A 14,654-nucleotide genomic window follows, 5' to 3' on the forward strand; every position below is an offset into this window, starting at 1 on the left:
GGAAATAGGTTTGTGTGCACGAAAGCCAAGTTTGTATGTGTAAAATGTATGCGTGTGCGTATTAAATGTGTAATTATTTTGTGTGTTAAAAGGTGGGTTTGTATGTGTGAAATACTTGTGAAAAATAAGGTCGTGTGTGTGAGAAAGATAAATAGGCCGCTAGGTGGCGCGGAACTTTGGCGCTAAACCGAACACCTCACGATCACTTGAATGAGACCGGATACTTCACTCTCCGCTGTCTGTTCACATTACCGGACCGATCCGGATGTCTAAATGCTCCGTAGCAGCACTGAGGAGGTTACGGCCGGATACAGTTCAGAAACCGGCGCTATCAGTTCATCCGGGAGTGAGCGCAGCTTCAGCGCAGCTCTGCGCAGGCGGCAGGAGGATGGAGCAATGTACCGGTGTCCCCTGTCCCGCTCACACACACCACAAAGCGCTACCTCCTGCTCCGGTCCTGGATCAACCTCCGCCACTGTAGCTGGTGTCCAGACAACTCCGGCTCCAGCAGGTAGCGGCCCTCAGTATAAACCAGCTTTATCTTACACAGCTAACGTTACCACACAATAACCGCCTACGGGAACGTTCTGGGAATGTTTGTTTTAGGTTCCAGCTTGGTTTTCAAATAATTTTTAATTGTATTCCAAGTATGAAGTGTGTGTGTGTGTGTGTGTGTGTGTGTGTGTGCGTCGTTTCCTTATAATGAGTCAGAGGAAATTATAACTCAGCAGGTAAGTTGTGCTGGTACTGATCTTTAAGAATAAGGGAGATGTGCAGATCTGCAGTAACTACAGGGGAATAAAGATTATCAGTCACACCATGAAGTTATGAATCCAGGCTGAGAGAAGAGGTGACCATCTGTGAGCAACAGTATGGTTTCATGCCGAGGAAGAGCACCACAGACACATTATTTGCTTCGAGAATGTTGATGGAGAAGTATAGAGAAGGTCAGAAGGAGTTGCAGCGTGTGTTTGTGGATTTAGAGAAAGCGTACGACAGAGTGCTAAGAGAGGAGTTGTGGTATTGTAAGAGGAAGTAAGGTGTGTCAGAGAAGTATGTAAGGGTGGTGCAGGACATGTATGAGGACAGTGTGATGTTGTATGGTTTAGAGACAGTGGCATTGAGTAAAAGACAGGAGGTGGAGCTGGAGGTAGCAGAGCTGAAGATGTTGAGATTTTCTTGGTGAGTGACACCAATGGACAGGATTAGAAATGAGTTTATTAGAGGGACATCGCATGTAGGACGTTTTGGAGACAGTGTGAGGGAGGCGAGATTGAGATGGTTTGGACATGTGCAGAGGAGGAACATGGGGTATATCGGTAGGAGAATGCTGAGGATGGAGCCACCAGGAAGGAGGAAAAGAGGAAGGCCAAGGAGGAGATTTATGGATGTGGTGGGGGAAGACATGCAGGTAGTTGGGTTGAAAGAGGCAGATATAGAGGACAGGGGGTATGGAGACGGATGAGCCGCTGTGGCGACCCCTAATGGGAGAAGCCGAAAGAAGAAGAAGAAAAAGGTACGTTCTGGAAACCTTTGCATAATTTAAACCTATCGAGAAATCTATACGAAGGAATCATCCCTATACAGCCATACTACTAAACTGAGCTGAAATAATGTTCATACACAAACCTATTTACAATTTTATATATATATATATATATATATATACAGTACAGACCAAAAGTTTGGACACATTTTCTCATTCAAAGAGTTTTCTTTATTTTCATGACTATGAAAATTGTAGATTCACATTGAAGGCATCAAAACTATGAATTAACACATGTGGAATTATATATGGAATTATATACATAACAAAAAAGTGTGAAACAACTGAAAAATGTCATATTCTAGGTTCTTCAAAGTAGCCACCTTTTGCTTTGATTACTGCTTTGCACACTCTTGGCATTCTCTTGATGAGCTTCAAGAGGTAGTCACCTGAAATGGTCTTCCAACAGTCTTGAAGGAGTTCCCCGAGAGATGCTTGGCACTTGTTGGCCCTTTTGCCTTCACTCTGCGGTCCAGCTCACCCCTAAACCATCTCGATTGGGTTCAGGTGACTGTGGAGGCCAGGTCATCTGGCGTAGCACCCCATCACTCTCCTTCTTGGTCAAATAGCCCTTAATGCCTTCAGTGTGACTCTACAATTTTTATAGTCATGAAAATAAAGAAAACTCTTTGAATGAGAAGGTGTGTCCAAACTTTTGGTCTGTACTGTATATATAACATTTTAAATAACCTTTAGACAACTCCAGTATGAGAAAGTTACAGGGACAGGTTTTTAGTTTAAAAAAGTACCTAAGGGGTTTACTTTGCCAAGCATCCTCATTATTTGTTACATAACCATAATAAATCGTTTAAAGTGAGCTATGATTTCGAAATAGCTCTGACTTTGATAACCAGAATGGAATGTTCCCTGAATCTTACGAAATGGTTCCAAAAAACAGGGACATGAACGCTAACTAGTAGAGAAATATCTCCATAAAATGTTATTCTTTAGGCTTCATGGTTGTTCTGATTGCTCCTAAATAGGATTTTGGCCTTCAACACTAAAAAATTGCCTTAAATCAACATGAGATAGATGTGACTTATTAAATCTGCATGCTCTGGAATTAAAAAAACCTCTCAGAGTTGCAACGTCTGTGCCACGCTATGTGTCCACACAGCTGTGCTGAGCAAGCAGAATCTATATGTAACATATGAGGCTTGGCACAGAGCCCATTTCTTTAACTTTTCCGTATTTGCTTGTGTGTTCAGGTGTGAACAGGGTGAACTCGTCCAGCTCGTCATGGACCGGTGGTGGGATCTACAGCTCGTTGTGCAGGAGCTCGAGCACTCCTTGCCTCAGGAAGACACCAGGCTCAGCTTCACGCACCCTGCTGGGACCAGCTGCACAGAGGGAGCTCAACAGTGAGTGAACGAAAAAAGCTGTAGAAATGAAACCAGATTTGATACAGACATGTCACACTGTTTGATTATTTGAATGGTACAGATGAAAGTAGTCGGAAAAATGTCTCGCTGTTTGTTTTGTTACGAGGGTGCAGTTTTGATGAGAAAGAAACACAGCAGGATCTAGTCTACATATGACAATTTGACGTGTATGAATAAAGCACACCTACAGTTAAAGCTGTTGTAAAGACAAAGCAGGCAAGCATCTCCGCCTTACTGCTCCAGAGTTCTGTCACAGAGCTTTGCATGTTCTCTCTGTATCAGTGTAGGGTTCCTCTGGGTCCACCGGTTTCCTCCCACCACTCAAACAAAGTGAGAGTAGACCGCACTCATTTGTAAAGGAATGTGTGTTTTATCTCAGCCAGCATGCATTTCCATTTTATTTTTCCACAGAGATGAGATTCATATTTACCCTGACAAGGTGAATTTACATATGAATGAATGTTTGTGTAAATATAATTAGAATCACCTGTTCTTAGTTCAGAAGACACACTTAGATTTGTCTGATTTTAAAAGCAGTTTCTTAGTGGAGGAAAACACGCCTGCACAGTTTAAAATGTGAACTGAGTAGACCACTTTTATAGTGTAAAAGATGAATTAGTATTGATTGGTATTAACAGGCCCAATGTGTGCCAAGAAAATATTCCTCACACCATTACACCACCTCCACCAGCCTGAACTGTTAACACAAGGCAAGTCGGGTTTGTGGATTCATGGTGTTGGTGCCAAAGGCTGACCTTAAAATCTGTATGGCTCAGCAGAAATCAAGATTCATCAGGCCAGGCTAGATTTTCCCTCAGTTTTGGTGAGCCTGTGCCCACTGCAGTTACAGATTTATTTTTTCTTAGCTGACAGAAGTGAGATTTGATTTGGTCTTCTGGTCTGATTAGAAAAATGTATAAATGATTAGGTATACAGTTGTTCCAGTAAAGTGTTTAGTGTATACATTTTTAGCTTTTTGTGGGGGGAATACAATAGACTGTGGTTGTTTTGCCTCTGTGAGCTGTGATATTCAACATAAACAAAGTATTGTGTTGTTTGGTTTGTGTGGAAAAAGCAACAAGAGAGATGGCACAGGTTTTTCTTGGCTATGACCACGTCTCTGAATAGGTGATGCATGAAAATGAACCTCAAACCTGTTTTGTGTAAATGGTTGTTCGTCTAGTTTTGGTAGGTCAGGATCACCTTGCTCACAAACAGCACCCGGTGAAGGTAATGAAAGCTTGGCTATTTGAGCAGCCTGCATCATGTATTGACGTACAATGTTCTTTTAAATCCAGTGACATCGTCCTCATCTGCATCTGTGTCTCATGCTGCATCTGTGATTGTGGCTGTGGTGGAAGGCCGGGGTTTAGCCAGAGGAGAAATTGGCATGGCCAGCATCAACACAAAGTCCCCTGAGTTGGTACTCTCACAGTTTGCAGATACTGGGACTTATGCCAAGGTGAAACTTCAGTTAGGGCTGTTTTCTTCTTTTTTGACACAAATGACTCTCCAGGTTTCATAATTTAATTTTAGGTCATTGATTTTTGCATATATTTCGCTCAGGGCTTCCGGAACTAGATGTCGAAATGACAAATAGGGTGAAGAGAAATTACAATTAGAAAATCAATGAGAGATTTTGTTTGTACGCAAAGTCAGATGTCGAGTATAAACCCGTTTGATTTGTGTCAAGCTGCATCTCACCACCCTAGTGTTGGCAAAGGACTGCCAAGGCAAGCAAAGAATTTCCAGTCAAGGAATATTCCATTGGTTTTTGGTCACTTTATGTTACACATACATATGTTACTGACATAATAAAATGTTCAAATGTTACATTCTCTATTATACATCTTATATAAAAATGTAGGAAGGTCAAGGCTTTGTTAACCGGATTGTTAAAAAATGATGTCACTGTGGGTTATTTGACCAAAAAGTCTACTCCATACTCCATAGAGTAGCTAATCATTTATTTACACAAATCCTTGACTTATTTGGTTTGCCCATATTTAGTAAACAATTGCAGATTTATCATTAGGCTTTATTTAAACAACGAACCTGTATGTGACGCTGTAGATTCACATGTCGAAAACTCTTTGCAGGTCATTACCAAACTGCATATCTTGATGCCTCTTGAGATTCTGATGCCAGACACTGCAAGTGAGAAAGGCCACGGAACCAAGCTGTTCAATATCATCACGGAGAACTTTCCGGTACTCGTTTATAATTACTGTGCAGGCTTTTAACATCGAAAACTGTTCAGATGTTGCATGTACGAGGTACAAGTCAGCATTGTTTATGTAATGTTAAAAGAAGGTACACAAATTGAGCATGAAGTATGAACACTAACGACCATTTCCGATTAATTGATTTGGTATTATTATGATTTATATATTGTATTCTGCTCCTTACAGTCTGTAGGCTTCACAGCCATTCAGAGGAAGTACTTTAACGAAAAGAAAGGACTGGAGTACATCCAGCAGCTCTGTGCACCCGAGTTCAACACTGTTCTTATGGATGTACAAACTAAGTATGTACTATATTCATTTTGTGATCATTTTAATATCAGAAAAAAAAAATTGTACAACTAGTCCTTGAATGAACAGCATGGGTCAAATTTAATTTCGGTTAATGGTTTCCTTCCTTAATCACAATGTTACCTGATAGAGGCAATAGTGGAATTTTATGCCGTGTCTAATAAAGAAAATGGTGCAGCAGCGCTTTAGTCTGTTCAGATCTCTTACCTTTACATTTGTACACTTTGGGTTTGTTTCCCAACATAGTTTTGTAGTTTCATACTTTTTTTTATTTTTATGGCTTATATGGCCATCATCATCATCATCATCATCATCAGTAGTCGCATTGCATTCTGGAGTTTTGAGTCTAATGTTTAATCATTAAGTTATGGATTAATTTGGGCTGCTCAAGTTACTGGTTAGCGTGACGGTAACATAAAACAGCCGCCTGGCTGAGAAAAATGGCGCGAAATTGAGGCGAGAACAGGGTCAGCCGGCAGCAGGAAAAGGAAACACACTGGTGTGACGAGTGAAGGCGAAACATCAGCACGGTGAGCAAAAACTCATCATGGGAAAATGGTATAGTTTTGTGTAAACTGTTTGTAACTTCTGGACAGTCGCACTGAATCTGTGACTCACGAGCATCAGGTTGCGCAATCAGCTCACTCGTGACATAGTGATGGATTCAATTAACACGGTGCCAAAACGCACACTAAATCTGAAATGCAGCAAATAACAGCAGCAGTAAACGATTACATTTTTAGTCTCTGTTGTGGATTTTAGCCAATAATTATGCATTTGTACACCAATGCATATTTTTTTCTTTCTTTAATCAGGCCTGTTAGCTCGCTGCGTTTCTCCGCTTCGTTCTCTTTTTAGAGCATTTGTCTACCACAACAGTAACTTATCTGTTTTCAAACGTGATTTACTGCGACTTTACTACATACAAATGCTAGTTTTCAATGTTTGAATATTTAATTTATGCATATATGTTTTCATTATACAAAATTTAATTAATTATTTTCTAGATGCTCATATCTTCACAACTAAACAAAACGACTCTGGATGTTTTCTAAGCATGGTTGTCAACTTGCCATTTACAATTCTCATAAAAAAACAAAAAAAACAAATGTTGATTTACACAATTTGTACTTTGCATATTGAAATGCTCTTTTTTTTTACAGAAAGAAACAACCCAGCATGAGTGAATTTGTTCAAAGGAGAAATCCCCCATGCACTCAACAAGCAGCCACTAAGCTTTAAAATGGCAACGTGAAAGATAGTTTAACTCAATATGTTGCTTTTGCATTTTTTTTAAAGTACACTTTTATAAATAAATACCAGGAATTAGGGTTTTATGTAGTTATAATAAGTAAAACAGCTTTTTTCAATTAATCAATTAATGGAATAATAATAATTGTCCGATTATTTGTTTATCAAAAGAATCGTTAGTTGTGGCACTGGTTTAATGTATCTGTTACTGTGGCAGTCAGAGCATGGCCTAGCGTTGTTTTATTGATTTTTTTATTCAGACGAAGCCTGGGGAAGTGAGTGGAAGGATGAAACACCTATGCATAATTTCCATTAATTAATGTTTTTTGTTTCAATGAGCAGCAGAGAGGATGAAAGGGGAAGATACAAGAGCTGAGAGAGAGAGAGAGAGAGAGAGAAGGAAGGAAAATTTAAGTTACCTTGTTTGTGGCAAAAATAAAGGCCTCCTGTTTTCTTTTCCCTGAGCCTATGACCTGAAACCAAGGTACAGGAAATTACACACAGGTGTTTGACACTGACCACTCACTTCCTCTGGCTCCGCCCTCAGTTCACAAACGTGCGCTGCCACAGTCTATTTGACACAAATAAAAAATCAGAATCACTAAGCACATTGTAAATATTTTGGGGTCAGCATTTCAGTCAATAAATATGTTTCAGAGTAGATTAACTTTCATGTAATCTAAAGTCAATAATGCACAAGAATAGTTTGATGTAAATTTGAATTATAACGTTGGCTCTCTGCAGGTACTACTGTCTGGCGGCCGCAGCTGCGCTCCTTAAGTACTTTGAGTTCATTCAGAACTCAGTCTATGCTCCTAAATCTCTAAAAGTTAACTTCACTGGCAGTGAGCAGACTGCCATGATTGATGCAGTATCAGCCAGGAACTTGGAGCTGGTGATTAACAACAGGGACCACAGGTTAGAAAGCATTCTCCCTTCATTCTTTTCTATTATTTATACCGATTCTCTACATCTCATCTCACTGTTCATTTCACATGGTTTAACATCAGGAGTGAACACACTCTTCTTGAGGTCTTAAACTATACCAAGACACCTGGTGGTGAGAGGAGGCTTCGCTCTAACATTCTGGAGCCTCTGCTGGATGTCGACACCATTAACACACGACTGGACGCCATCCAGGTCGAATATCCACACCAAGTAGTTATAGAATAAGAAGTGGCTGTTTGTAGCAATTTATTCACCCAGCATTGTGTTGATCTGGTTATAGGAGCTGCTGCAGGGTGAGGAAATCTTCTTTGGTCTCAAGAGTGGTGAGGTGCTTTTCATTTTTCACATTGTGTTCACTGATGCTCATCTTTTATTCATTGTAACGGTCCTCAGAAGCAGAAGTTGACCGAGTGTAATGAGCATTGCTTTTCTATTTACAGCAATCACACAATTCTTGGATATAGATCAGCTGCTCTCTGCTCTTGTGCAGCTCCCTAAGCAAGAGACGGTACAGTAGATTTATGCATGGGTCAAACTGGGTAGAGATTGTAAAGAAATTGTAATAATTCTATACCATATAGGATCATGTAGCAGGTATGAAAGTTCTCACTGTAACCTATCTGTTGCAGTCCCTCTCTACCTGTCCTTCGATGAAAATGGATCACCCTCACAAATTATATAAATTGTCTAGTTGATTATTAATAGCATTAATAGATTTTTATTCCATATTGTCTGAGATTTTAGAATGATGCCATTTGTCTGTTACCAAAAAATATGTTTAAGAATGCATACGATCGTAATGTAGAGTGTGAGATTTCTATTTAGATACGTCATTCATGTATAGAAAAAAAAAAAGAAATGCGCTACAATTCTCTTCTTCTCTACCATGCAGGTTGAAGTGGCCGAGGCCAAGATAATGCACGTCATTCAGCTGAAACACACGCTAGAATTGATTGAACCACTCAAGGTCAGAACAGGTGTATACAGACATGGGATTACAGAGATGGAAATATATATACTGTATAGTGTGCAATATTTGTATGGTATGGTCAGTCAGCATTTTTCAGTCTTTGACAGATGGTGTTGAAGGACGCTAAGACAGCCTTACTGAAAGCTTATTACACTTCACTAGATGATAGCAGGTAATAAACACTTCGTGCAGCCTTATAAGACCTGTTGTATTTGTGTAGATTTGATTTGAAGCACATGAAGCCTATATTTGATGATTTAGTCTGAAAAAAAATGTACACAGATACAACATTGGTGCAACATTTAAGAGTAAAGTATATAAAAGAACCTTTGCTTTAGCCTTTCACTTGTTTTGATAGGTTTAACAGCATTCTGGACCAAATCAAAACAGTGATCAACAATGACACCAGCTATATGAAGGGCAGTCTGAATATGCGCACACAAAAGTGCTACGCTGTACGCCCCAATGTCAACGAATTGCTAGACATTGCACGTCGAGCCTACACTGAAGTAGTGGATGATGTAGCAGGTGAGCGGCTCATATTTCATATTTTAATGACCGTTATGCATTAAAGACAGTGGTGTTGTTATTATTATCAACATTGTACTCTACAGGTTTAGTAGATCAGCTCGGAGAGAAGTATGGCCTTCCACTGCGCACTAGTTTTAACACTGCTCGAGGTTTTTTCATCCAGATGAGGCTGGAAGGTTTTGGTCTGCCTGATGGACAACTCCCAGGAGAGTTTATCAAAGTGAGGCCTGATCACCTAAACAAATCAGTGCTGTATTTAATCATACACATTCATTTTATTTATTGCTTCTTAACATATTCAAACATTTTTAGTGGACAAATGTAATTTTATTCCCTGCAGGTAACTAGACAAAAAAACAACTACAGCTTTACTACGTTGGACCTGATGAAGATGAATGATCGCTGTGATGAAGCTTTGAAGGAGATATTTCACATGTCTTATATGTGAGCATTCAACACTTATACATATTTTAGACATTGCATTCACAGTACATTCCAGTCGTGTGTTAATGGTGTCGACATCCAGCAGAGGCTCCAGAATGTTAGAGCGAAGCCTCCTCTCACCACCAGGTGTCTTGGTATAGTTTAAGACCTCAAGAAGAGTGTGTTCACTCCTGATGTTCAAACATGTGAACACTAAGGTGCTAATGCTTTTACAGATTTGTTAATAAATATGAGTATATCAAAAATCAGATCAACAGTGAGGTGAGATTTAGAGAATAGGGATAAATAAATAAATAAAAAAACAGCATTCGAGTATGCAACGTGAGGCATTTTGTGTAAATCAAAATTCGTTTGAGTTTTTAATTATAATTGCAGATGGCAAGTTGACAACCATGCTTAAAAATTCAATATAAAATAAATACAAAATTGTTTTTTGACATTTTTTGTTTAAAAACAGGCATTTTGTTCAGTTTTGAAGATATAAGCATCTAGAATATTAGATTTAATGTTGTATAATAAATACAATAAAATAACTGTTGTAGTAGACAAATGCTATAAAAAGAGAATAGAACAGAGAAACGCAGCGAGCAACAGGCCTAATTAAAGAAAGAAAAAAATATACATTAGTGTACACGTGCATAAGCATTCTCATAAAACCACAACAGAGACTAAAAATGTAATCGTTTGCTGCTGCTGCTATTTGCTGCTTTTAGATTTAATGTTTGTTCGCACCGTTTTAATTGAATCCATCACTATGTCGCGAGTGAGCTGATTGCGCAACCTGATGCTCGCGAGTTACGACAGAACAGATCCAGTGCGACTGTCCAGAAGTTACAAACAGTTTACACAAGGGCACTTCATTAAACTAAACCATTTTCACATGATGAGGATTATAGAGTTTTTGCTCACCGTGCTGATGTTTCGCCTTCACCCGTGACACCACTTTGTTTTCTATACCTGTGCTCGTGCATGAATGTGGTATTTCAATGCCACACAAGCTCTGCTTTGCAATACCTTGCAGGTTGCAGTCTTCTTTGTTGCGTTTAATATAAAGTGCTCTAATGCCTTGGATGACTTGGGACGCACACTTGTTCCTGTTGCGGTTGACCCTGTGCACGCTCACATTTCATAAGCGGTCGTGTTATCTTTCCGTCACGCTAACCCGTAACTTGAGCAGCCCAACTATTCGATAAAGGCATTTGTTGACAACGAATCTCGTTATCTATGATTAGCGATTTTACCGATTAGTGGTTTCAGCCCTACTTATTGAAAAATGTTTTGTGTAATTCACATTGAAGCATTTGTTGGCATTCTGTTTAATTGCATTATGGAAATACAGATAATTTGATAAATGTAGTCTTCTGCTGCATCTCCACAGCGTGGTATGCAGGTTACTCAGCGAGGTGTATAAACATATTCACTGCTTGTATAAGCTGTCTGATGCCGTGTCCATGCTGGATATGCTGCTGTCCCTTGCCAATGTTTGCACTATTTCAGAGTACGGTAAGATTAGACTCCAGGTACAGACATATCTTAACATACTACAGTGTTTAATGTCTTATAGCTGCTAACATTTAAGTATTTTACACAGTTATATATTTTACTCTGTGTTTGTGCCCCAGTGCGCCCTGAATTCACCGATACACTGGCAATAAGACAAGGACGCCATCCGATTCTGGAACGCATTGCTGGCCAGCAGCCCATCCCCAACAACAGCCATATCACTGAGGGAAGCAACTTTGTTATAATCACAGGCCCAAACATGAGTGGCAAGTCCACTTACCTCAAACAGGTGGCCCTCAGCCAAATCATGGCTCAGATAGGTACATAGACTTGCAATTTTGAATTAGTCAGTATTTGGTTATGTTGATTTTTGTACTAAAAATATGACAAAGAGATTTAGCCCTTTCACCTGTTTGAACATTATTTGAATTTACAGCCCAATGCATTAATAGTACAAATGTTATTAACAAAGACTTTATTTTTTTCAACAACATAAAAAACTTCTAACAGTAAGGATCTGAGGACTAGGTGGAAATTGCTTTTTCCAAAGTGGTTTCTTATGTGGTCTGGAGCAATATATTAATAATTAATGGTAACTCATCTGCAAATGTGGTCAATTCTCTAAAGATATCTGGCATTGTTATACACCCCGGCCACCATTTACGTTTTCCTCTGTAAAAGTCATGTCTATATAAAAAAAAAAGATGAATTATTAAGAATATAACAATTAACTTGTGGGGGAAAAAAAGGTTTAAACTAGTGCAGGAATTATCACTTTATGTCTCCTATGCACATGTCCTCACTCTATTCGCATGGCTTTCTTTTTGGTGCTCTGATTTCCTGCCACTATCCAAAAACATGCAGGTAGAAGAATTGATTTCACTAATCATGTCCCCAGGTGTGAATTTGTTTGTGAGTGTGTGAGAGCGTGGCACAATGAAAAAGACATTTCATTCCGTATAAATTCTCACATTATGCCCAATGTTTCTAGTCTCTGGATCCCCATGGCTTTAACCAGCAGAAAGCAGTTACTGAAGATTAATAGTGCTGGAATTCAATCCCTGCTCTTAAGACTATAATTAACCTTTTTGGAATAAACAGGTTTCATTTGTTTTGTCAGTATGAGAAAAATTGGTCTTTGTGCACAAATGAAACACACTGTAACATTAATTTAAAGAATGACTATGTACATTATATATGATTCAAATTGAAATTTGTTCAGTTTACAAGTATCTCTGTTTTCCTATTTTTTTTGCCTTAGGATCATATGTGCCTGCCGAATTTGCCTCGTTCCGTGTTGCTGATCAGATATTCACACGGATAGGAGTAGATGATGATTTTGAGACCAACTCCTCAACATTTATGGTTGAGATGAAGGAGGTTAATATAAAGTGAGCATGTGCAGCAAAATTGTAGTGCATATACAATACCTATAATAGTGTTTTACTGCAATACCAGGTCTCCTACATAATACACAATGCGAGTAACAGGTCACTGATTATAATTGATGAGCTGGGACGTGGCACTAGTGCCGAGGAGGGCATCGGAATTTGTCATTCGGTTTGCGAGTTCCTCATCAATCTGAAGGTATAGTGAAATGGTAGTGATAATATTTTTTTTCATGTTGTGAACAGTCTAAAAACCACTAAAGAACAAGAAGCTTCAGCCAGAATGTTATTTCTGGTGTCTTGCAGGCCTTCACTCTGTTTGCCACCCACTTCCTGGAGCTGTGTCAGTTGGAGACTCTTTACCCTAACGTCGAGAATCAACACATGCAGGTCCAGCACATGTGTGGGACTGAGAACAGCACAGAGAGTGTGGTCTACACCTACCTGCTGACTCAAGGCTTTTCTGAGGAAAGCAACTACGGTAATCTTAATCAAACAAAGGGCAGGTCTCATGACATCTGACAACTACTTGATAAATTAGGATTGAAATGTTTCAGTGTTCAGTTTGTTAAACATAAAATGGCAATAATTAACCACTGATTGGACCTTTTTTACCCCCCTGACTTATTTTATCGTTTAAGGCATAAGAGCAGCAGAAAACACATCATTTCCACTATCCATCATCCAGGAGGCTAAGTCTATATCAGCCAAAGTTAGCCAAAAGTTATGGGTGAGGATGTAGTTTAATGTCACAGGGTGTGTGCTTACATTTGCCATGTTTATCAATCTTTTAATAATGTATGTGAATGTTTGTCTAAGCCAAACTGAACTACAGAAGCTTAAGTAAAACAGATTTTCTGATCACGCACCAAGTGCAAATCATGTTCCAGACACAGCTAATTTGCATTTAGTGACCCGCCCCAAAAAAACTACATGAATGTTAAGTGCATATAAAGCTGTGAGCATGAAATAAACATGTAGGGTAAGGGCTATAAAATAGAACTGAACATTATTTTTAACATGAAGGATAAAAGTAAATGCAGAAACTGAACAAACTGTTAAATGTTGATGTAATGTAAATGTAATACAAATTAGCAAATTCGACTCATCTAAATATTCCACATTAATAAATATAGTAATCTGTGCAAATGATATGATTTGAAGTCAGTCAAGTTGAGATGTACATTAGTTAGTCTTCTTATTTGTAAAATGATCACATGAACCTTAGAGGATTTAAACAAATTTCTTGTGAAACACTTGTTTAATTATGATAAAATTATTTGTTTAATTATGATCATAAAATTGGACTATTTCAAATAACTGCACTCCTTTGTCTTGAAGGCTAAGCATCATAGTGACCCAACCACACTGCGACAAGGGATAGTGTTTCGTCTGGCCACAAGATTGTTACAGACAGCCCGAAACTCCAGGCTGGATCCAGACAGTCTCCGTCTTTACCTAAAAGGCCTAAAGAGAAACTATGAAGTTGAGTTAAAGGACAGATTAGGGTCCATGGACACAGAAGAGTGATGCCCACTTCACCTAAACTAACAGAAATAAACTGGATTTTAAGATCTTAGCCACATTGTGTAAATCCAGTATCACAACTGGTGACTGACTTAGTTGTTTTAAAGGGGACCTGTTTAATCAGATTGCCCAGATATTGTTCTGATTTTGTTCTCTGATGCACAAAGACAATTAAAACTGCTTTGTTGGTTTATACTCTACAGCATGTTGAGCAGGAAACATATGTTTGGCTTTCCTATTAAAGAATTAACTAAATAAGATATATTACTTTTTCTTCACTAGGCCATCCACCATATACACACACACACACACACACACACACACACACACACACACACACACATTGTTTATAAGTATTTGAACAGGGACACAGGGGCTCCTCTGCACATGTCCAAACCATCTCATCTCATCCTGCCTCCCTCACCTTGACTTCAAAATGTCCTACATGCGCTGTTCCTCTAATAAACTCATTTCTAATCCTGTCCATCCTCGTCACTCCCAACGAAAACCTCAACATCTTCAGCTCTGCTACCTCCAGCTCCATCTCCTGTCTTTTACTCAATGCCACTGTCTCTAAACCATACAACATCGCAGGTCTCACCACAGTCCTATAAACTTTCCCTTTCACTC

General features: G+C 39.0%; 1 protein-coding gene across 3 annotated transcripts; it reads left to right on the plus strand.

Moving 5' to 3' along the window:
- Positions 1–122: 122 nt before the first annotated feature.
- msh4 (mutS homolog 4) lies at positions 123–14,318 on the plus strand. Of its 3 annotated transcripts, none has more exons than XM_046855138.1 (21): positions 123–511; positions 2,755–2,907; positions 4,227–4,390; positions 5,028–5,138; positions 5,340–5,455; positions 7,458–7,631; positions 7,724–7,853; positions 7,942–7,984; positions 8,102–8,169; positions 8,554–8,628; positions 8,739–8,803; positions 8,990–9,159; positions 9,246–9,382; positions 9,503–9,606; positions 10,985–11,109; positions 11,229–11,429; positions 12,371–12,489; positions 12,568–12,696; positions 12,804–12,978; positions 13,139–13,227; positions 13,839–14,318. In XM_046855138.1, the coding sequence occupies exons 1-21, from the start codon at positions 274–276 to the stop codon at positions 14,025–14,027; spliced, it is 2,775 nt and encodes a 924-aa protein (XP_046711094.1). In that variant the 5' UTR covers positions 123–273; the 3' UTR covers positions 14,028–14,318. The 3 variants fall into 3 exon arrangements, with proteins under 3 accessions (XP_046711094.1, XP_046711095.1, XP_046711096.1); XM_046855140.1 differs by lacking the exon at positions 123–511 and adding an exon at positions 1,466–1,516; XM_046855139.1 differs by lacking the exon at positions 13,139–13,227 and having other exon boundaries at positions 125–511; positions 13,839–13,975.
- The last annotated feature ends 336 nt before the right edge of the window (positions 14,319–14,654 follow it).

Source organism: Silurus meridionalis, chromosome 8, assembly GCF_014805685.1.
Source record: "Silurus meridionalis isolate SWU-2019-XX chromosome 8, ASM1480568v1, whole genome shotgun sequence".
NCBI classification, from domain to species: Eukaryota; Metazoa; Chordata; class Actinopteri; order Siluriformes; family Siluridae; genus Silurus; species Silurus meridionalis.